This window comes from Agelaius phoeniceus, chromosome 13, assembly GCF_051311805.1.
Source record: "Agelaius phoeniceus isolate bAgePho1 chromosome 13, bAgePho1.hap1, whole genome shotgun sequence".
Taxonomy (NCBI): Eukaryota; Metazoa; Chordata; class Aves; order Passeriformes; family Icteridae; genus Agelaius; species Agelaius phoeniceus.
The window spans coordinates 18,685,855-18,708,939 of NC_135277.1; the positions used below are offsets into that span (position 1 = coordinate 18,685,855).

The 23,085-nt window shown below is 53.5% G+C and overlaps 2 protein-coding genes across 4 annotated transcripts in view; one reads left to right on the top strand and one right to left on the bottom strand.

Moving 5' to 3' along the window:
• ZNF609 (zinc finger protein 609) overlaps positions 1–2,448 on the top strand; it is a 62,488-nt gene extending 60,040 nt beyond the window's left edge. For 2 of the 3 annotated variants that reach the window (XM_077185355.1, XM_077185357.1), the window contains exon 9: positions 1–2,448. In XM_077185355.1, the coding sequence (XP_077041470.1) occupies positions 1–74 (74 nt within the window). In that variant the 3' untranslated portion in view covers positions 75–2,448. The other variant, XM_077185356.1, reaches the window with a different exon arrangement.
• Positions 2,449–3,877: 1,429 nt separating this feature from the next.
• Positions 3,878–16,597, bottom strand: OAZ2 (ornithine decarboxylase antizyme 2). Its single transcript, XM_054641937.2, is given in 6 exon segments — positions 3,878–4,628; positions 6,380–6,465; positions 8,265–8,440; positions 13,068–13,148; positions 13,150–13,225; positions 16,419–16,597. Coding segments are annotated over 6 exon segments (573 nt in total). The 5' UTR covers positions 16,439–16,597; the 3' UTR covers positions 3,878–4,494.
• Between the last annotated feature and the right edge of the window lie 6,488 nt (positions 16,598–23,085).

The window sequence follows — 23,085 nt, forward strand, 5'->3', positions numbered from 1 at the left end:
GTCTCTCCTCCACAGCCATCGTGGCCAGCCAGCAAGGCTCCGCCCCGTCCCTGTACCCGCCTCCCCGGAGGTGAGAACGGTAAGGCTCCGCTCCTGCCGCACCTCCCGTGCCGGGCCGGGCCCCAGGTGCCCGGGATGGGCGCTCACGGGATGCCCTCGAGGGTTTAGGGTTTGCCCGTGGCTGTTGGGGCTCGTGGGAGCTGACTTGCCCTTGGGTCGTGGCAGGATGTGACACACCAGGATGCCCGGGCTGTACAAGATGTGTGACTGGCTCACATGGAGAAGCGCTGGAGACTCCTTTAGACATCAGTTGAATGGTGTTAATTGTACTGCTTGACGTTCCTGCCGTGATCTGAGGCAGACTCTGTCTTCTCCCCTCGTCGGACACACACTGACTCCCCACCCCACCCCTCTTTGGGCAGTGGGTGAGCTGGTACCTGCGGATATATTTATTCTACTTAGCACCAGCACTTGGGGTGGAGGCAACTCACTTGCCTGGTGCATATGAAGAGGAAACAGAAGCACTGAGGTTTCTTGATGAATTTGGGACCCTGCCGTGTCTCTGTGAGCTGCTGCTTCACGATAGGACTGGGGGCAGGCGGGGACTTGGAACATGGGGCCGAGCCTGCCGTGTGACCACAGTCTCAGGAAAGGAAGGAAGGACTGGCTCACAGAGCCTTGGCGGGTGTCAGGGGGCTGGTGTGAGCCAGGTGGGTGCGTGGCAGCCTGGCTGGAGGCAGCTGTGGGGCTCTCCCAGTCCCTCATCTGGTCCTACACCCCACAGCACCCACAACTCTGTGCCTGTGGGCAGGAGCCGCCAGCACGTGGCCAATGGCCAGAGTGGGGCTGGGGAAGCTCTTGGCCTCAGCAAAGCAGCCTCTGCCCTTGGGGGCTGGGGCTCTCTGGGGCTGGGGGCAGAAGGGGACAGAGCTGGGGGCTGTGTCTGTCACCCCACAGGCTGCCAGGGCCCCCCAGGCTGTGCACGGTCCAGACCTGCCTGAAGCTCCTGCCTGTAGCTCCTGCCTGTGGCTTTTCCTTTGGTTTCGGAGCTGCAACTCTGCAAATCCCAGCCTTTTCTCTGCCCCACTGTCACAGCAAGTGCCCCCCAAACCCTGGGGCAGCACATCCTGCTGTTGGGGGGGCTGTGGCTCCCCTTTTCATCCACCTTTTGCTTTTAGGGCAGCTTCCCCAGGCCGCAGGCAGGGCGCAGCAACAAACAAGCACACTTAGGTTCTGCCAGAGGCATGTGGGGCCGTGCTGGTCCCTGCTTCAGCCTCGTGCCAGGGCTGGGGGCACCAGGTCCTGGAGGAAGATGGTCCCCACTCCTGGCTGCTCCCAGCTCTGAGGACAGGGGCTTTCTGGTCCTCTGCCCCCAGCCCCAGAGCGGCTCACCCCAGGCCGACACTCTACCTCGGCCCCGCAGCGGCCGGGCTGCCCCGCCCTGCCCCGCCTCTCCCGCTGCCCGGCCGGGGGACAGGGGCCATCGGTCTCAGTTGTGTGTGTCCGTGTTGCACCCGGCCCCGAGGGCCGCTGTACGGGGATGCTCTGCCTGCTGGGCTCTGTACATACTGTAAAAAGCAATTGTTTGAAAGCTGTTGTTTTGGGTTTTGTTTTCTTTCCCCGTTTCTTCCCCATCCCACTGTACCCAGTTGGAAAGGAGGTGCTGGCTGCTCTCAGCCCGGTTCAGGTGCTGGCAGCACAGTGGCCCCAGCCTGCTCTTGTTGTCTGACTCATTTTTCTTCCACTCTTCGTTGTGTTTGGAAGGAGATGGGGCCGCGTGGCCCGGCACACTCCGCAGGGACAAGGTGGGTTGATGGACCCGCCCCGCACCCGGCACAGAGCCACCCGCAGCCACGGGAGCGGGGACTGGTGGGCTCGGGCTGCGTGGGAGAGCCCCACATCCCACCCGTGGAGGAGTGTCCCGCTGGCTGCTCCTACCTCCAGCCCCGGCCAGCCCGGCACAGCCGGGCTCCCAGCACGGCCGGGGCCCACAGCGGCTCCAGCGGCGCAGAGGAAGTGCCTGGGGGTGTTGGGGGTGCCACAGGCTTTGCTGGCAGGCGGAGGGGCTCGGGGGGCTGCTCCCCACTTTCCCAGTTGGGTCCCAGTTGAGTCTCCCTTTAGGTGTTAAATGAAACAACAGTTTATGCAGAATAGGTTTGAGGTTTGACGTTTTCCGGGTTCTCTGGGCCAGCTGCTGCCCACGGGGCCACCCCCAGCCCCGGTGTCAGACCGTTGGTGTTTATAGCTCGTTTCCATTGGCGTTGCTGTGTTGGGTTTCATTTCAGTCTTCCTGACTCTGCCCTTCTGTAAAGTGTACATTATTACCAAGTTCCTTGTTTTTTTATATATATATATATATAAATATATATATATACAATCTGTACTCTTCTTGCCTTTGTACATTTAGGCAAGGAGGGAGAATAAATCTTTTTAAGAGACAATCACAAACCTGTGAGGGTGGCTTTTTCTTGCTGTTCCCCCAAGTCTGGTCCTTTTTCCCTAAAGAGTGTGGCCAGTTATTTTTGGGGGTGGGAGAGAGGGTTCCCCCCATCTCAGGCATCTGAGTAGGCTCTTGGTGCTCACTGGCTCCTGGATCCACCTCTGCCCAGCACTCATGGCTCTGGTGGGTGCTGCAGCTGAGCTCAAACCTGGTAATTGGAGGCAGAACCCCCCCAGGGCTGAACCCCTGGGCACCAAGGGCCTGCCCTACACCATGGCCTCAGGGTGCAGGAGGTACAGGGCAGAGGCACCTTCCACATTTTTCACAGGTGGTTTTGGAAGGCATTTGGTGATCTTGGAAATCCACATTTGCCCTCCTTTACTTGAGGCAGGATGGGAGAGGATTTGAAATTGTCAGAGAAGCACATGCAGTGGCACAGCCTCCAATCTCCAGCACAATGACGAGCTCAGATCAGCCTCACTCCAGCTCCTGGGACCAGAATCCTACATGTTCCAGTCACTTTTACCAGTAAGAAGCAGCAAAGTGGTTCCCATCCCATCAGCTGCGATGTGCCAGCCTGGGGCACCATGGGGTAGCAGCCAGCCATGGCACGTGCTGGGACACCCAGAAGTCTCGGGCCAGAGCTGGGACAGCTCCAGCTACAAGAAGGGATAAAACTGCACCTTTCTCAAGCCAACAGCAGCACTCAGCAGTTTCAGCCAGGAACACCCATTCCCAAGGGCTCCTCTTTCAGAGGACAGCCTCTTTGATTTTAAACTGGTAGAGGTCTAATGCCCTGCTGGAGGGAGCAGAGCTCCTTTCCCTCTTGGTTTCATGGAGGTGAAAGAGGGCAAAAGAGACCCAAATTTATGATTATTTATTCACACACACTCATATCCAGCCCCACCTCTCCCTAACCACTCACCATGGTGGATATGGAGTGATGCAGGTCCAGCTTCCCAGTAGAATAATCCATGAAGGGCAAGGGCACAACAGGAACAATCCCACAAGGAGCCAGGCCAGGAAGAGCTGAGGGCATGGCCCTGGGGCACAGCCCAATTCCCTGGGGCCTGCCAGACAGAACAAGCCCAGATTCAGGGACAGTGCCATGGGACAGAGACAGGGCTGGGCTGAGCCATGACCTACTGCTGGCACCATTGCCCCTTCCTGGAAAAGCCCCTGGGTGTGGAGAATATCCCAGCACTGCCCCCACACAACCCTTTGCTTTGGATACAGCCATTGGTGGCATCTGAAGCCTTGAGCTCATCCCTGTGGGAAGATGAGTAGGAGCAGAGGTGAGGGCTTGGGGTTACTCCAGACCCATCTGGGGTGGATGATAAAGGCAGGAGCTTTTCTTGGCTCTTTGGACCATCCCAGCCAGCATGGTGCAGGTCAGGAAACTGCTCCTCCCAAATAAGCAGCCCCAGGTGTGTCAAGTTCATCTGAATGCCCCTTTTATTGAATGCTGTGATAGTGTAGTGGGAACATGGAACAGGGTTAAGACTGCGTAAAACAAAAGCTGGAAGAGCAAGAAGTTTCAAAAAAAAAAGGAAAAAAAAAAAGGTTAGACCAGTTAAACCAGCATTGGAGTGGAGATGTATGGGGGGTTTAATGTAGTGTTAAAGGATAAACTTGAGTGTCTCCTGCACGTGCCCCACACCAAGCCAGGCTGTTTGTAAGGTCTTGAGTGGGACATGAAGGGGTCATGTCCCAGCTGAGCCCACGCTGGGCGGGCAGGAGGCACCGGTGGGGTTCGGAGGAGTCCCAAAGGGGGTACTGACCCCGGGGCTCCCACACCATGCAGCTGCATGGGAAGAGCTCCTATGCCAGTTCATAAACATCTTCCTTTTCCTAGTGATGATTACATGTGTGATAGATAGTTCTCTAGGCAACATGTTTCAATGAGAGTCAACTCTGGGGATACACAGCCCAATCTAACAATGAGAAATGCGCTTGCAGTCCAACAGAAGCTCTGCTTCCCTCTCCTCAGGAAAGGAGGTGGTCCTCTCTCCCCTCCACAGCATGTAGGGTCCCTCTGGAGTTGCCCTCTGCAGCTATTCTTCATCGGAGGAAGAGCTCTGATCCAGGGGGTACACCATGAACATCACGTCGGGCCGTGACGGGACAGCGGGGTGGCCGGGCCGCACGATCTCAAAGCCCAGGAAGCTGAACGTCTTCAGGAGTGGAGCTACCAAAGAGGAGGAGATGTGTTACCACCAGGAATAATCCTTTTTACCTCTCTCTTGAGCCATCAATATCAAACTGTGTCGGGCACCCTCTGTGAGTGCATCCACAGCTTCCTGTGCAGACAAGCACAGCCCTCTCCAGCAGGGAGTTTTGTCTCCTCCTGTGCTCACTGCAGCTGCTCCTAAGTGTCAAGGGATTTTAGCTGTGCAGCTGAGCAGCTTTGTCCATGCTTCTCCTGCAATGTTTCTTCTATCTCCTGTGAGAAACAGCAATCATTGGTTGTGTGCCTGCACCAGCTGCACATTCCTGCTTTCCCAGGATGTGGGTGGCCATCCCAGAGGATTTGTCCTGCCCCAGCACCCCTTGAGCACCAAGAGAGGACAGACAGCAGCAAAGAGGAATCTCCTTAGGGACAACAGAGACATTTGCTGTCTCCACAAGGAGGTGCTGGAGCTCAGTGGAAACTCCAGACAGCTCTGCACAGGTCGGGTGGGACCCCAGGAAAGCCACTTCTAGTTACCTGTGGGGATTCAGAGTGGGGCCAGCCCAGACAGATACGGCTCTGTGGCACTGTGCCTATGTCACTGAAGCAATGGCTGCACTGTGACCTGTGACACTCACCTTGGTCCCACCCCTATGGCACCCTCAGGCAATCAGCTCCAGGACACTGAGTGATAATACAGAGGAGCTCCTGAAGCTATTTTCTGGCAGCACTGAATTTCAGCTGCATAGACAAGGACACAGGATCGGGACCACTCCAGAACTACAAACAACCACTGGCATTGGCTGTCCCCTGTCCCCAGCCTCCGCAGGGGCCACCTATGCAACCGGTGCTAGTGGTGACATAACAGCCAGGACTTGATTTGGAAATTATTCTTGGCATGGTAATGAGGGATGATGACATCTTCCTGGGCTCAGCTCAGCTTTACTAAGGCCCTTTGTTTCGGAGAAGCTGGGACAGCTCATGAGGCTGCAGAGTAAAATTAGAATTGGGGTTGGAATTACTCAGTAGGATACAGCCTGACTCTGGTGGGATTTACAGTGACACGTTCCCAGCCTGGTACATCCCCCAGCCCCCCAGGCTGTAATCCCTCACCCAGCACGTCTATCTTTAGACCCTAATGCAGCCCCCAAAGCCATAAGTATCTCAAGCTAGGGCCAGGATTACCTGTAAGCCTGGAAAGGACAGAAGTGCCAGGAGATCTTTAAAAAGCTGATGAATTTCAGGGCAACAGGCTCTAAGTGCTTGTTTTCTATCTAATAACTCCTCCCTTTCACCTTCCATGTCACAGCAGCCTTGTGCCAAACAGAGACTTCACTTCTCACCAAAAGAGGGAATATTAACTGACACTGGATGAAAAAATCACCCCAAATCATTCAGGAGCAGCATTTTGCACCAGAGTATTTAATGGCAGTGCAGCAAAGCAGATGAACGGAATCCCATGGAATCCCAGACTGGTTTGGGGTGGAAAGGATCTTAAAGCTCATTGAATTCCACCCCACTGCCATGGGCCAGGACAACTTCCACTGGACTAGGCTGCTCCAAGCCCTATCCAGCAGATCTGCTGGAGAAACCACAGCACTCCCTCACCCTTACCCTCCACACAAAACTATTCCTGTAGGAATTATGCACATAACAATCCCTGCACAGGGAGGGTCCCGTGGGTCTTGCCCTGGGATGACCAAGTTTCTTTACAGCCTCAGCAGCACCGTGTGGGATGTCAGCAAACCCGAGCACAGACCAGCCCTCACCTCGATCTTCTCTGCTTTTTCTGAAGCAGATGAAGACATAGTTGACTTTCATTTTTTCTTCAGCAAATTCCAGCAGTGCTGACAACCTGCCAAGAAGGGAGAAGACAAAAGGACATCAGCTCTGGGAAGTCCTGTCCTGAGGAAGCCTCTGAGCATTATCAAATTATCAACTGTTTGGATGATTTCGGACACAAAGATTGTTTACAGCGCCCTTCCAGCGAACAATGGGTGCTGAAACAATGGGCTTCCTGCCCTGCAGATTCAAGAGCTGTCCTTGCTCCCAGTCAGGATAAGTTCCTGTCCTCACAGCCACAAACACCCTCCCCACCCGTGGTGCTTTGGGACTGAAGCCTTCGTGGTCAGGAAGCGGAATATCGCAGCTGCTCCCAGGCCAGGCTGCATTCCCTGGCAAAGCACATGGGGGCTCTGGGAGTTCTGTGCTTTTTGGGAAGGAAAACAGCCCAGAACCGAGCTCATGGCAGGCAGAAAAGGAGAACAAACCATCCCTAGAGAACACATGCACAGGCAAAGCCATTTCCTGAGCTGGATGGCACAGCTGCTGCCCCCTGAATCCTCGCTTCCTGCCTTTCCAGCTGGATTATTTCTGCCACCTCCTGATGGAAGCAGTGCTGCAGGAACCCCTCTGGAGCCTCCAGGGTGGCTCACTGATCAACTGCTGTCACTTGGAACCGCTGGCACTGCCAGAGCAGTGACAAACAGGCCTTCACTCCACATCTCAGTAACCAGCTGTCAGTGCAGAGCAGGAGATTAAATTTGCAAGGCTTCTGTTAATATGTTAATGAACTACTTTAATTATGGCTTCTGGCCTCTCCTCGGCTGTTTCACCCAGCTAAAAATAACCTGACAAAATTGCGCTTTAAGTCACAATGACACTGGCAAATAAATCCCCTCCCAGAAGGACCCATTCCAGGGAGAGCCCAGAGATTTACGGGCCAACTGGAGAAACTACACAAACATTTATCTGGACTCAGAGTCAAATGAGACAAGTGTGAGACAGCAACAACACTGCCACTTCCTGAAGGTGCCCAGCCATAGGTTTTTCCTTGATTAGCTCGTGTCACTGAGGGATGAAGCCTGCTTGGAGATTTAGGAGGAGCTGAGGAATCCAGCAAAGCCACATCTACACTGCAGCAGAGACCTCTGGCACAGCACTTGGCAGGAAGGAGCTGCTCTGGAAGCTGCATTTACACAAACTTCCCATAGCAGAGCTGTCTGGACAAAACATGACCGGATTCTGCCAAGAGAAAAATCAGAGCTCCTGGCAGAGCCCGGCACCAGCGCTCCAAGAGCAGATCCACCTACTGAGGAGGAGAGCATCAATAGGATGGAGGGGTTTTTAGTTCCCTGAAAGAGAGGAGAATTGCCAAGGTAGGCTTGCCAAGTGGCCAGCAGAAAAATAAAATTAAAAAATAACAAAATATCAGAGTAAATCTTATTGGCTTTCTATACCAAAGTATACAAAGATTCACTCTGCTCATTTATTGCTTGTTTTTCACTGGGCTTGGGACTCAAAAAATGTAACTCATCTGGAATATCACTGGGGGGAAAATATTCCTATGGAGGACTCCACAGACCAGGGAGCAGAAATGTGCACAAACCACAATCAGAGCTGCTATTGCACAGCCCATTTTCCCCTCACACAGCATGGAATCCCAGGATGGTTTGGTTTGGAAGGGACCTTTAAGCATCTTGTTCCAATTCCTGCCATGGGCAGGGACACTTTCCACTAGACCATGTTGCTCCAGGCTCCATTCAGCTTGGCCTGGAACACTTCCAGGGATGAGGTGTCCATCCACAATCATTTATGTAACCCAAGTCCTGCCCTCCAGGAGCCATGGCTACACCTCTGGGATCCAGAACTTACCCTTCTTTGCTTCCATCAGCTAATAATCCATCAGGGATTTCCACAAAGAGGCTCTGGTTTGAGAGCACTGCATCCCAGGAGGAGGTCTTCACCTCTGTGACCTTGTACTGGAAGTGGACAATGTGAGGCTTCCCTTCATGCACTGGGACATCTTGGCTAACAGTGATCTTCTCATCCTGGGAAAAATGAAAAATGTAAAGTCCTGAACAGCCAGAAGACAACTGGAGAAAGCAAATGCAAAGGAATAGTCTTAGGGTTTTCCTGAGAAGAGGATTATGCTTTTCCCTTCTCCTTTTGCTGGCTCAGGGACACATCACACAGTTCTCAGCCCTCAGAGTGATTTCTAGCCATGTTTTCCTGTTAAGGAATGTAGTTTTACATATTGACATGATATTAAATTTCTGAGTAGAAGACTCCACTCCCTCACTGCAGGCTCCAGCCACATCTGGTGGTGCTTCAGGAACTGCCCTTCCAAGAACACAACTGGACCCAACACCAGACACAGAGCTTCTGCTACCACAGCCCAGCCAGGTTGGGTGCCTCCCCCATCCCCAACACAGCCTTTCTGTTCCAGGAGTGACCACAAATTGCTTTCCCAGATTTTATGGTTTGCCTCCTGGTGTAAAGGAGGAAAACACAGAACATAGGGAAATTCCAGAGCAGATCTGAAGCTTGTGAGGAGGTCTTCTCCAGAGACCACAAATGCACATGTCCTTCCCCAGTCCTGCCCCATGAGGATGCAAGCATGCAGATTACTTGGGATCAGCTCAGCAGTTCCTAGAAAACAATTCAGTGGTTAAAGCCCCATTCCTTCAGACAATTCCTGCAGGCACTTGGCTTGCCCAGTAATGATTTCCATGTTTCAGTGCAAAGAGCCCCAGTGAAAGAAGCAGAGCCCTGAGTTAATGCTGTTACTGCAGTGGAGCTGAACTGTCCCCTGTGCTTGGTGACAGCTCGTGTGTCCCTGTCCCTCACATTCACAGGCACCTGGGCAGCTCTGAAGGGCAGACAAAGCAGATACCCAAAGTCATGAGAGCACCTGGAGGGCCATGTGTCCCTCTGTCCTCAGCAGGTGGGTGGGCAGTGGTTCCCTCCTCTGGGTCATTGGGTGAGCGCTGTCCAGCGTCCAGATATTTTATTTTAACAGGGTGATTAATTCAGCAGCTCCTTACAAGCCCTTACAGGCTCCTCAAGCCACTGTCCCAGTGCTTTAATTCCTATTACCTCCTGTCTTAAAATAGCTGCCCCCTGGTTTGACTACTGTATGACACAGAAGCCTCTGAGGACATTCACACTGGTGACAAAGTCATACCATGTGCAAACTGGGAGCTGCTTGGCCTCTGAAAGCTGAGCAGAGGAAGTTGCCTTTCATTGAAAGCTCACAAAGCTGAGCTGAAAAACAAGTTTACACTTCACCAGAATAAATATCCTGTAGGAAACAAGTTTATTCATTGAGTTTGAAGGAAGTCTGAGTGGCTGAGTGCACCAAGAAACGCACTGAGAGCTGCTCCAGTGAGGTCAAGTTGTGGCTGTGATGGAGCCAGCAGAGAGAGGCAGGGCTGAATACAGAAGCTCTTAAGAAAAATCCAAGGGGCTTATATGTATATCCTCCAGCAGTGACTTTACAGGACCCTGTACAGGTCTTGTTTCAGTGCAGAAAGTGTCTCTGTTCCAGAAAGCATCCTTCTCTCCAGAAAAGCTCACAGATCATGCTCTTCCCATGCTCACAAAACTAAAACTGGGTGAGGAAGATAAGGAAAGCAGGCTGGGATTGACACATGGGAGGTGTGCCTTTGAGTGGGAAGACTGGCACTGCCATTGTGAAGGGAAAAGCATTCTGAGCCCTTTGGTTCAGAACTTCCTTGTCACCAGAAATTATGTGCAGTGAGATTGTTCCACTGAACCCCCTGTGACAGCCCAGCAGCCAAAGGCAGCACGACCACAGGGATTAGCAGAACCAGTTCCCCTGGTTCAGTGGGAATTAGGTTTACACAGCCTGGCTGGGCCAGCTGACACTTTATTTCTAGGCATCCAAACAGAGATGCTGGGGAAGAGAAAAGCTCTGTGGGCTGCTCCTGTGAAGCAGCAACAACAGCCCAAAATTCTTTGGAAGCTGCTCAAAGCAAAATCCTGTTTACACAACAAGCACTCGGTTTTAGTTCACCCTGGAAAAATCCCCACACAAAATCCCCCTGCCATGTTCCTGTGGATAAAACCCCCTGCCACCAGAGTGGATTTTACCCAGCTGCCCAAACCCTGGCTCCCCAGCCCTGCAGCTCCATTTCAGCAGTGCAGAGCTGCAAGGACTACTTCCACTTGGCTCCAATTCACTGAGCACAAGACTTCCCAGCCCTGCTCTGCTCCTCAGATGTCCCAGTGAGGATGGGGGGAAGCCCTGGTGTGTTGGCAGGGTCAGAAGGAAGGATGTTACAATCCACCCTGGCCAAGTGGCTGGAGAAAGCTGTGGAAGCACCCACTGCTGCCATGTGCTACACCTGCAGCCTCCTGCCAGCTCTGCCAGCCAGGGCACATCTCAGCTCTGCAGCACCCACACCAGTCACTGTGGCATTCCCAGCTCCAGCAAAGCTCCCTGGATGGAGGGCTGAGCTCAAAGTCTCTTAACACAAAAATTCCAGCACTTACAGGGAGCCCCAATTTATGGCAGTGGTGTATCCAAGTGCTGCTGGCAGAGGCAGGTGTGTTCAGAAAGGTCATCCCTTGGACTGGAACAGCTGATACAGCTGGAAAAAGGACTTAAACTTTCAGATCCAGATGCCTTTGCAGGTCATGCTGGTGGCTGCTGGCTGGAAAGCTCAGCTGCTGTAACTACAGCACTGCCAGACTGAGCAGGTGACCGAGGGGACAGACAGAACCCGGCCACCACTCCAAGGTGTGACACACCTCAAATCCTGGAGTCAGTTCTGGGCCTCTCATGCCAGGACAGACATTGAGGGGCTGGAGCATGCCCAGAGAAGAGAACAGAGCTGGGGAAGGGGCTGCAGCACAAATCTGATGAGGAGCAGCTGGGGGGCTCAGCCTGGAGAAAAGAAGGTTCATGGGGGCCCTTCTTGCTCTCTACAGCTCCTTGACAGGAGAGGGCAGCCAGGTGGGAGTTGTGCTCTGCTCCCAGGGAACAAGGGATGGCATGAGAGGAAATCATCTCAACCATTTCCAAGCCAGAGCAGGTTGGGTATTAATGTTTTCACTGAAAGGTCTGTCCAGCCCTGGCAGAGGCTGCCCAGAGAAGTGGAGTCACCATCCCTGGAGGGGTTTAAAAGCTCTGTGGATTTGGCACTTGGGGATATGGATTAGTGGTGAACATGGGCAGTGCTGATGGAACAGCTGGACTCAATGACCTTAGAGGGTTTTTCCAACCCAAACTATTCCATGAGTCTTTGCTACAGAAGGGGCTGATTTTCTTACAGATTCTGGTAGCTTTGTCAAGCAATAAATCCAGGAGGAATTCCATCCATATTTCTGGGATGCAGCTATCTGGATGACATCCTCCCTGCCTACACACCACTGCCAAAATCTGTGCAAGTTTGGGGCTGTACTGGAATCAAAAACTCCAAAGTCTCCAAATCATGATTCCTTCCACCTTCCTCCTCCATGCTGTGCCCATTTTCTGCCTCTGGGCCTTGCCTGGTGCACACACAAGGCTTGGCAAAGCTGGCTGGCAGGAGTTCAGGCTGCAGGGTCTCATTTCCCACCCAGAGGGGATTCATTACTTCTCCTGAGCCCACCTGAAGCTGGTTTTGTATCTTCCTTCTGTGACAGGAAGCCCATTGTGCTGCTTCTCTGGACTTTGTACCCCCAAACATCTGTGACAATTCACCTTGAGCATGAATCTGATGGGACCTTCTCACTGGAGGCTCAGAGGTTGACATTTTGCAAGGGAAGCAGGTGAGGAAAGTGCTGAAAACTCACCAAAAGAAACTCTGAAAGCAACCACGAGGTTGTGATTCTCTCAGGAACTCCCAAGGGAGTCTTTGGGAGCTGATACAGGCCCAAAAGGGTCTGTATCTTTTCATCAGGTGATGTCTGTGTGTCGCCCACGGGTTAATTAACAATCAGGTCTAACACCTATGACAACACCCCTGGCTCAACAGCCAAATCTGCAGGGTCAGCATAAATTCAGTCTGCCTCATCTAAAAGGAAAAGCAGCCCTTGTCCCAGAAAGGAGACAGATCTGAGCCAAGGCACACAGATCACTCTACAGGAAGGATCAGGTCTCCTCATTCGAAAGGAGAGGTCCCATGGAATGAAGAGGAACACAAAATGAGGCAGCTGCAAGCCTGCAGACACAAACCCTTGCTGATCTTGCCCTGCCTGTGCTCATGTTCTAGAAACAGCCCTGTCTGGGAGCTGCCTCTCCCATCTGCACCTTGGTTCAGGCAGCTCCCAGGTCCTGAGAGCTTCACCCTCCAGACCAGGGTGCAGGAAGGAGCTTATCAACCCCTCCCTTGCTGCATTTCACCTTTCTGCTTCTCACTTCCTTTCTCTGCCAGGCATTTCAGAAGCCCTTTCACGTTTTGATAATGCAGGCTCCACGTACAATAGCTGCAGCAGGCCCCTGGGGACAGGCCAGTGAATGATCTGCTGCACAATGGTCTCTCATTTCTTAATAAACAGGTGATATTTAAGCAGCAGAGACCTGTCTGCAGCTCAGTCCCTGAAAAATTACCTGTTCTCCCACTTATTATCTCAGAGTTCTTTGCATTTATTCCCACCAGACTGTGAAAGGAACTGAACAGAGCTGTAACACAGGTACAGGTGAATGTTTAGATGTGAAATGTATCTCACCTTATATATCAGAGCTGAAAGAGAAGGATCCCTGCCACCCCCTCGCCCACCGGGGATCTTCGACAGTGGGTGAGGGGCATCAGGAGCACCACAGAGGCCCTGGAACGATGTGCCTGCAGCACTGCAGCTGGGGACAGTTACTCAAAGGTAAAATACTACTGCAAGAAAAAGAGAGAGAACACCCTGTTACATTAGCAGGGATCATGTTTTGGAGGCTCCAGCTTCTCAAACCCCTACATCATTTGTATCCTTGCTCCTCCACAGCACCCAGATGTCAACACAGAAAGCACCCAGTGCCCCAGTGGCACCAGAGCCCAGGGTATTTTGTTGGGAATGGAGGAGGGGCTAGAGCCAGGAACCCAGAGAGTGCTGAGCAACCTCATGCTAATAAGGGAGGCCTGGAAGGCTGCCAGGAGCAGATGGCTGGGAACACATGACCAGATGAGCACACATTTTCTAGAGGCAAATATCTACAAATAGATCAACAGGGCCTAGGAGGAGAAGGTTTAAGTTTCACATTTTCAAACCCAGGAGAAATGAAAGGGTTGGTTCTTCAATACCGTCCACAATGTCCGTGGCAGTATTTTCACACACACATGAAGCACCATGCAAGCTTCCTCCACCCCACCCTAAAAATTACTTGTTCACCCCAGGAACTACTTTGAACAGCAAGAAAACACATTTCCTTTGCAGTTTCCAAGTTTGTTTGGAAGTTCTACACACGGTCCTCCAGAATTGCTTTGGACACAGCCTTTAATACCTGCTCTGATTTTTAGGAAGCTCATCAAAGCAAATTATTTTACTTCTGAAGCCTTGGTTCCTCTCTCAGCACTACAAAAGCTCTGTGCTGAGGCCCAGCAATGTTCCTTTAGCACAGCCTGGAAAAGGCATGCAGGGAAAACAGTCCTTCTCCAGTGCTCCCATTCTGAAACACACCAGCACAAAGCTATGGAAGCACCACCAAAACAACACAGGGAGGGGGGGTTTGTGAGCACAGAGCCAGGAATGAGGCTGAAGGGGATAAATTCTGCAGCTGTTCTGACAGCCACTGTCTGCCCTGAAACTTCTCACTTGAAGTGCTCCCAATGCAGTGTTTTTCCACTCTAATCCCTGTCCACGAGGCAGACAGGCTGAAGTATCCAAACAGAGCTGCACTGTCAGAACCACCTCAGATGCCTAGAAACAGGGAATCAGACTGGGCTGGGCTGGGAAGGACCTTAAAGCCCACCCAGTTCCACCCCCTGCCACAGGCAGGGACACCTTCCACTAGACCTGGATGCTCCAAGCCCCATCCAACCTGGCCTTGTAACTTGCCTGTGCCAGCTGCAAACAAACTACTACAAGTTGGCATTTCTGAGTGCCAAAGACAACTCGCAAATGCACAAGGCAGAATTCACCACGGATCTCTGCTTATCACCAACCATCAAAGCCATCTTTCTACAGGAAACACGAATATTCTTCCTCCATATATTCCCTCCCCCAGGTTTGCTAGAGGGGGGCACTGGGCCAGCATTCCCATGAGCTAGAGCAGGCACCTCTTGGAGAAAAAGCAGTTTAAACACACCAGGAGATGTCTGGGAGCAAAGCAGGGTGTTCTGTGCTCCCTGGTGTGCCTGGGGCTATCAATGGGCCAGTGTGTGCTCAGTAGTAGAGGATGTGAGAGGATGACAAAGCACTTTGTGCCGTCCCCACCCCCGAAAGCTGTTGGCAGCTTTGTTATTCCCTTCCCTCCTCCCTCTACCCTCCAGCCAACAATGATAGCTCTTTCCAACTTGCGGCCAAGGCATCGAGAAACTGGATAATGAAGTGGAGTTGTGGGAAAAAAAAAAAAATTAAGACAGAGAGGCAGCCAAAGACACTTCCCGGTTTCACTTCCTCTGGCACACGCAGAAGTCAAAACACCAGCCCCCTTCAGCTGCTGCCTGCCTGCACATCCCTGGCCCAAACCTGCACACCTCCACTACCCTCCCCCAAAATCAGGGTCCCTGCACACCACCACTACCCCCACCAAGGATTGGGGTTCTGAGAGCAGCACCCTCAGGGAAGAGAGTGCGTGTGGGGCACAGATTAAAAGGGCTTTTGCTTTCTCCAGCTGTGCTTCAGCTAACTGGGAGGAAATTCATGCAAACACCCAACAACATCTGATCCCTTCATCCATCCTTGCACAAACGGCAACTCTCCCTGAGGTCTGTTTGTGGCTTAAAAGTTGGGCTTGTGCTCCCTTCTGACGTCTGTCCTCCTTGGAGAAGCTGCTTTTCTGCAGCTTGGTAGAAATTAAGATGCATTTAGATCACCAAGGCCTTTCCGTGCAGGAACTCCTCAGTACAAGCTGCTCGCCTGTGCCCTGCCCGAAAGGGGGGCTGGAAGTCGATGTTAAGCTCTCATCCCGCGGGTGTAATTTTAACTCACTAAGCTCCCGGCGATCCCAAGCCCGTGCCCTGTCCCTGGGAAGTGCAAAGGGCAGCTCAACAACTTCAGAACCCCATCATCACTGCTCCTAGGCAGCCCTGGCACACAGAGCCAGGCTGAGAGCACCACCAGCACATCAGGAGCTGAAATCGACACCTTTCCTTGTGTTTTGGGGGTTTTACTTGTTCTGAACACTTAGACCAGATGGAAGGATCTAGAGAGCTCTCCTGACGTTGGAGAAATGACTGTTTTGTTTGCTTTCCTTTCTGCCCCTTCCTAAAACAGGCGCTGGAGATGCAGCTGCACCTGAATAATAATAATAACGCTAATAACAACAATAATAGGAACAATTACTATTACATTATTATTATTTTGCTGGACACATATCCAGGAGCCCGATTTGAGGAGTAAATTGTAAATAACCATCTGATGAATACAGCACAGCTCAAGCAACTCCCACACAGGCAACGGGCAAGAACCGAGGCTGCCCCATACGCATCCTCTGGGCTCTTATCGGCGACAGAGGCGCAGGAAATGACACTCTGGGGACTCCAAACAAGGAACACACACACAACATAAATCGGTCAGCTGAGGAAAACACACCGATCCTGCAAGTTCGTGCCTGCTGACACCCAACCTGCCTGGAAAAGCACCTTTCTCCAGGCAGAGAGAGGTGCGGGGGGCGCGGGGAGGGAGCGCTCCGACCCCGCCGCGGCCAGGGCTGCTCAGCGAGGGGTGCTCAGGCCCTGGCGAGCCCAGACCCACCCCGGGGGGTTCCTCCAGGGGGAAGCAACGCCTCGATGGGGATTTTAAACGGGGAAAGGCGGAGCGGCCTCCCCACGTCCCGCGGCCTCCCCGCCGCCTCAGCGCCCGCTCGCGCCCCAGGCCCGCCCGCCGCCGCCGCGCTGAGGAGCGAGGGAGGGCGGGGAGCGCGCTGCACACCTGTCCTGGGTGTTTATCATCGTGCGCTCGCTCCGGTGCGGCTACGGTGGCTGTCGGCGCTGCTGGCGCTGGTGCCCGACTGTGACCCGGCTGTCCCCTCCTGCTCCGCTCCGCTCCGCTCGGCGCCGCGCTCCGACTGACCCCGCGGGCCCGCGCGCCGACACGCCCCCCGCGCCGCGCGCCCCCGGCCCCGCCCCCGGCCCCGCCCCGCGGCGCGCGGGCAGCCTGGGAACTGCCGCCCCAAACAAAGGCGCGCGCCCGGCCGCGCCCCCGCCTCGCACCGCCCCGCGCCCGTGACGCCACCGCCCCGCGCGGGCGCGCGCGCCTGCTGCGTCCCTGAAGGGGCTGAGGGGGGGCGTGCCCGAGAACGCCGGCTCTGCCCTCCTGGTCACCCAGAGGAGTCACCCAGAGGACCCTTGGCTCTGCCCTCCGGCTCCTCCTGGTCACCCACAGGGCCCCGGCTCTGCCCTCCTGGTCATCCACAGGGCCACGACTCTGCCCTCAGACTCCTCCTGGTCACCCACAGGGCGCCGGCTCTGCCCAGGCTCCTCCTGGTCATCCACAGGGCCCTGGATCTGCCCTCAGACTCCTGTGAGTCATCCACAGGGCCCCGGCTCTGCCCTCCGGCTCCTCCTGGTCATCCACAGAGCCCCGGCTCTCCCCTCAGGCTCCCGGATCTCCTCATGGTCTGGTTCTCCCCAGGGCCCCGATTCTCCCCTCAGGCTCCCAGATCTCCTCGTGTGCTGGTTCTCCCCAGGGTCTCAGTTCTTCCCTCGGGCTCCAGGCTCTCCTCATGGTCTCCTTCTCCCCAGGGTCCCAGTTTTCCCCTCAGCTCCCCGCTCTCCTCAGGCTCCCGTTTATCTCCTGGGTCCCAGTGCTCCCCATGGGTTCCCAGTCCTCCCCTCAGGCTCCCCGTTCTGAGGCTCCTGGTTCTCCCCCAACACCCCTGTGGGGCAGGTCTCAGGTAGTGACAAGACCCAGACAGGAACAGGGGCAGAGGTGGTGGGAGGAGAGGTTGGGGAACAGGGCTGAGGAATGGGCAGTGGAACCACGTAGAAGAAGCTACTGGTGCCGAGGTAAGAGATTGGGAAGAGATTCCTCCCTGTGAGGGTGGGGAGGGCCTGGCACCCAGGTTGCCCAGAGAAGCTGTAGCTGCCCCATCTGTTGAAGAATCCAAGGCCAGGTTGGGCAGAGCTTGGAGCAACCTGTGATAGTGGAAGGTGTCCCTGCCCATGCAGAGGGGTTCTAACTAGATGGGATTTAAGGTCCCTTCCAACCCAACCCATCTCCTGACGTGATGATTCTATATCCTGCTTAAAAGTATGTTGCTGGTGCATAAAATGTGGCCTGGAATACAACAGGTAAGCAGGAGCCAGCCATAATTTAGGTAATAGGAGCCAGTGTAAAGATTGAACACATGGAAAACAGAATGTGGAGCTGCCCATGATAGGATTCTGCAGGTACTTTTGGTGAGCAATGTATCCATGAGAGAAAAGCAGTCACACAGCCAAAGATGAGGCTCCTGGAGAACCAGGCAGATGGAAGAACTTGTGGGCTTCAGTCCTGCAAGAGAACTTGGGGGGTGCTGAGCCTTCGCGTGGGGTCAGGGACTGAGCAGCCCTCTGGAAGAGAAGCTCTGGAGTCCCTGTGGCTGCCAGCCCAGCCCCCAGGGTTGGAGTCCTGCAGAGTCCCACACCTGGGCACGGCAGAGGCAGCTCCTGAGTGACACATGCAGCTCCGTTACCCATTCCTCAGCCCTGTTCCCCAAACTCTCCTCCCACCACCTCTGCCCCTGTTCCTGCCTGGGCCTTGTCACTCCCTGAGACCTGCCCCACAGGGGTGTTGGGGGAGAACCAGGAGCCCCAGAAGAACAGGGAGCCTGAGCAGAGGACTGGGAACCCATGGGGAGCACTGGGACCCAGGAGATAAACAGGAGCCTGAAGAGAGCGGGGAGCTGAGGGGAAAACTGGGACCCTGGGGAGAAGCAGACCATGAGGAGAGCCTGAGGTGCCGTGCCCCAGTGGGCTCAGGGGCTCTGGGTTCTGACAAGCATCCCTGGGCTGGTGCTTCCCGCTTCCCAGTGCAGCGGCACTGCCCCTTGCTCGGCAGGAAAGGACCAGATGTTCTGCAGAAAGCTGGACATCAGCCAGGGCCCAAGTTCAAACAGAGCCCATTAAATGGCCTTTTCCCCCTTCCTTCGCATTTCCAGCCCTGCTTGAAGCCCTGATTCTATTTATAATGCCCAGGAAAAGCGAACTGAGACTTTCCCACAGTGCTGGCTTCTCAGGCGATTGTTGTTTGGGAAGCTGGAATGTACATAGTATTATTTTTGCATCTCCCTGGGAAGGGTTTTTATTTTTTATTGCGTGTCACTCCGTGTCCCCATCTGTGCTGAGGAGGAGAGTGTGTGAAGCACAAGGTGTCTGGTGCTGCTCACAGCCCTCCAATGCTCTGCCACTGCTGGCTGAGGGCTCTGTGCCCATGAGCCCACCCGGGGAAGGTGCTGGGTGCACTGAGAGGTGTCCTGACAAGCCATGAGGATGGAGGCCAAAGAGGGGCATTGCCCTGAAGAAATAGCCCCTCTTTGTTTCTGTGCCAAACCCTGGGAGCACCCATCATGTCACAGGCTCTGTGCCTTAGTGTCCCCTGAGTGTGGAGGGGAGAATACCAAGACCCCTGTTGGGAGCAATGGGCTCATCATTCCTGCTCTGCCTGGGGTTTGGCATCCACGCATGCCCTTGTGCACAGATTTGGGGTGGCAGAGCTGCCACATGAGGCTGGGCCTGACAGCCAGGCTGTGGGGTCACTGTTTGTGTGGTGCTGGTGCCAGCAGAGGCCAGCAGGTTCTTTATTTGCCATTCTTGGCCATGTGAGGCTGTTCCCTGCATGGAGCTGCTGTGGGATATTCTGGGCTACCCCTGAACTCCCGTGCCCCTGGGCAGGCAGGTATTTCACAGAGCAAAACCACCTTGCTTGGACTCAGGTCCTGCCTGTGCTGTCCCTTGTCACTGTCACCTGGCCACACTGCCCACATTGCTCCTGGCTCTCTCTTCCCCTGCCCTGCAAGGTCCTGCACTGCTCCATTCCCTCTGTGCCTCAAGGCCTTCCTGCCCTCCCCAGGTTTTATCACCCTGCCCAGGATTTTGACAGTAAGAAAAACTGTTGCACTGTATTTTTGGACAGTTTCTTTTTGCCACAGCCAGTCTGATGAAGGACAGACACCTCCAAATAGCTTTACTCTGTCACACTGGCTTCTGGGGTTGACTGTCCCGAATTCTAGATGGAAAACAGATGCAATCTGCAACCTTTCTGTTTTAGAAGCTTGCAAACCCAATTGAGCATCTCCTTAATTATTGTGATTAAATGTGGACTGTATAGCTCCTAAAAATACTTCCCATGTGGATAAACTGTGGAAAGAAGTGATCAGTGATTCCCCAGCTAGGGGAATGGAGACTCAGCCCCTCTGTGCCTGGAGCTGGTGACACTCGTGGGCTGGGCCTGGGCCGGTGGCTGTAGCCTCTCAGAGCTGCTGCCACCAGGACAGAGGCTTCTAGATGGGAGAGAGGCGAGGCCAAGGTGAGATCACTCAGTCACAGCCTGCTGGAGCACAGGGCTGACAGCAGAGACACTGCCCAGATCTTCGGGGCCATGGAGGCAAGGGGGGCTCCTGCAGGACAGGCTGTGCCTCTGACATTTGCTCCAGGCTCTTCCTTGGCCCTGCCCTGGCCCTGCCTGTGTGTGAGAGAGTTCACCAGCCCAGTGGCTCCGTGGCCATGCAGTCACAGTGGCTCTTGTGGCCCTTCAGATAAGGGAGAGAGAGCTGCTGCAGAGGGGAAGCACTGGGATGTTTGCAGCCTTGCCCTGTGTGTGTTCCCCAGGCAGTACTGCATGTGTGCCTCCCTGCAGCAGAGCACAGGCAGCACTGGGGTGTAAAATGGGCATCACATCACACAGACAGCTCCTCAGTACCTGCAGGAGTGCTGCACAGCTGGCTCTGCTTAAAAGTGTTGCCTAATGGAAAACACTTCCACAGATTTCCAGACAAAGAGGGAAAAGGGTTGGTAGATTTTAGTGTAATTAATAACCTGTAGTTATTTAAAAACATTGTTAGAAATGTGTCATTCAGAACTTTCTAGGGCTGGACATGTACCTGGGGATGTAATTAAGTTTTCAACAGTGCCTTTTCATCCCCCTTCTATGACTGATCCTCCTTTTAATGTGAGGATCTTGTTTTCTTAAGGAAAAAAACAAAAATGAACCCTGCCAGAGAATTTTGTTTTCATACCTCAGTCCCAGCCCTTCTGCCAGCTCGGCCTTCCTGTGCTGACATGTCTGTGTCTGTTACAACCAAAACAGCACCAGGAGCATTCCTGGGATTTTGGTTCCCTGTGTTTTGAGGTGAGCTGTGCATAAATTCCCTAAAGCTGGCCCATCAGTGCATCTGGAATTGTCTTGAGAGCCCATCTGTAAATCTGCAAGGTGGGTTTTAATTGTTTGAACAGTCAAATTGGTTGGTGTCCCTCACCTGTGTCTTCGATCTGCTTCACATCTGTAACAACAAATGAGGTTCCTTCCAAACTGTGCTGATCGTTTTCTGCTCTCCCTTTATTATTTCCAGCAGGGTGACTTGATTTCCTGGCAGACCTGCCTGGAGCTGAGGGTCAGATTTAAGGCATGTTGCTGACATCAGTGGCTTTCTTTTTTAATGAGCTTTGTCAGGATTCGTTCTTTAGCCATTAAGTGGTGCCAGCGTGGAGTTCATGCATGAGCTGAGCTGAAACCTGCTTGGTGTGAATTAGTGATGAGGGAAAAGGAGGTCAGGGAACTTCTTCTTTCAGGGAATGGTGATAACTGGTGTGTCCAAGGCCTGGAACCAGAGAATGGGCAGAAGAAAACTTAGAAATTGTGACAAGGGATGAATTCCCACTGCTGTGCTCTGAGGAGGCCTTGTCCCTCCTCAAGCCAGTGGGATGTGCATCAGCACCAAGCAAAGGTGTTCCTGTGCAGCCTGAATTTGGGTGGCATTGGGGTGGGCTGGATGGTGTCAGGGGGATGGGCTGGTGATCTGACAGGATGGCCCATCATGAGAGGGGTCTGTCACAAACTTGTGTCATTGATGACCCCAAAAGGATGCTGTGGGCCAGTGTCAATGCCTTTGGAAAGGGCTCTGCTGGTATGATGGGATGGCCATGGGGAAGACATGCCAGAGCAAGTCCCTGACTGTCCCTCCAAGCAGTGAGTGTTGGAATGTGTTGCCCTGAAGAGGCAGAGGGGTTTTACTGTCAAACACTGAAAAACAAGGCAGTTCCTCCACCTGTGGTGATCTGGGGATGGGGTGTGATGGAGACAGTGATCCATGGAGTGCAGAGGCTCCAGCCAGCCAGGAACGTGTGCTTGGGAGGCTCAGGCACGCAGCTCCTGGCTCTGGACTGCGTCAGCCGAGCTGGCAGTGAGGAATATCTGTGGCAGCTGGGGTTTGCTCCAGAGGTCACTTCTTCCTTGGCCAAAATAAATACTTCTGTGATTCCCTGTCCCTGTTTCCACTGCTTGTAGCTTCTCTGCATCATCCCTGCTGCTCTGTGCCCAAAGCTCTTTTCCTTGGTTGTTTGTGGAGTATGACACACTCCAGGATACTCAGTGCAAGGTCTGCTGGGTGGCACAAAGAGACAAAAAAGGGATAAAATCAAGGACAACTTGATAAAAAGGAGCATACAGGAAAGCCCTTGGGTGGTGGGGAGGTGCCTTGCTGCTAGCATTTGCACATCTGAATCCAGCCAGGGCTTTGTATTGATTCCTTTAAAAGCTCATTCAATTATTTTTACAATGAGCTCATCTTTCCTGGCACGTCCTTGCTCCCTGTGCATTCCATACTGGTATGGCAGGTGTTGTTCACCTCTCTGTAGTCATCCACATATAAGCTGGGAACAGCAGCTCTGCTGCTTGTCCCTGGAGAAGAAGAGGTCTTGTCTTGGCTGCTTGTAGGCACTGTGTGAAGGGGGGATGGATGGAGCTGGAGGTGTTTCTGATGGAGCTGCCTGAACTTAGCCAAAACAGGGCCTGTGTGCTGCCTCTGAGCAGTGGGACTTGCTCAAAAGCTGGTTTTTTGTGGTCAATACTTTAGGAAACGTTCCCATGAACAGAGGTGGAGTTGTGGAACAGACTGGGTGGTGTGTTGGTACATGGTGATGAGCCACTGTACTCCAGCCAAAAATCCAAAAGGCCTCTTGGAGTTGTGTTTTTAAGGCCACAGGCTGACTGCTCACTGCAAGGACAGTAAAAAATTAAAGTCTTGTGTCTGCCCATGGCATTCACAGTACCTGAAGGAGGCTTCTTAGAAATTTCACATGTCAGGAACTCAGAACTGTGTCTTGGGGGAGCTTGTTTTGTATCATTCCTCTTAACCTATGGCTGTTTCATAAAACAGGAAATCTTGGAAACCCCAAATTGGGAAATTTGGAGTCCCTGCAGATCTGAAATCCCTAAAGTGCTGCCCCAAAGCACCCTGAGCAGAGGGTGCTCCCTGGTGAGGTGACACCAGCAGCACCCTAAGCCTCACTCCCCCTATGCATTTAAGGAGTGAACCAAGGAGTGGGTCCCATGGATCTGACACAGGGGCTTGCTTCCATCCTCCAGAGGGACTTGTGTCAAGTCTTGGGGATGCTGCAAG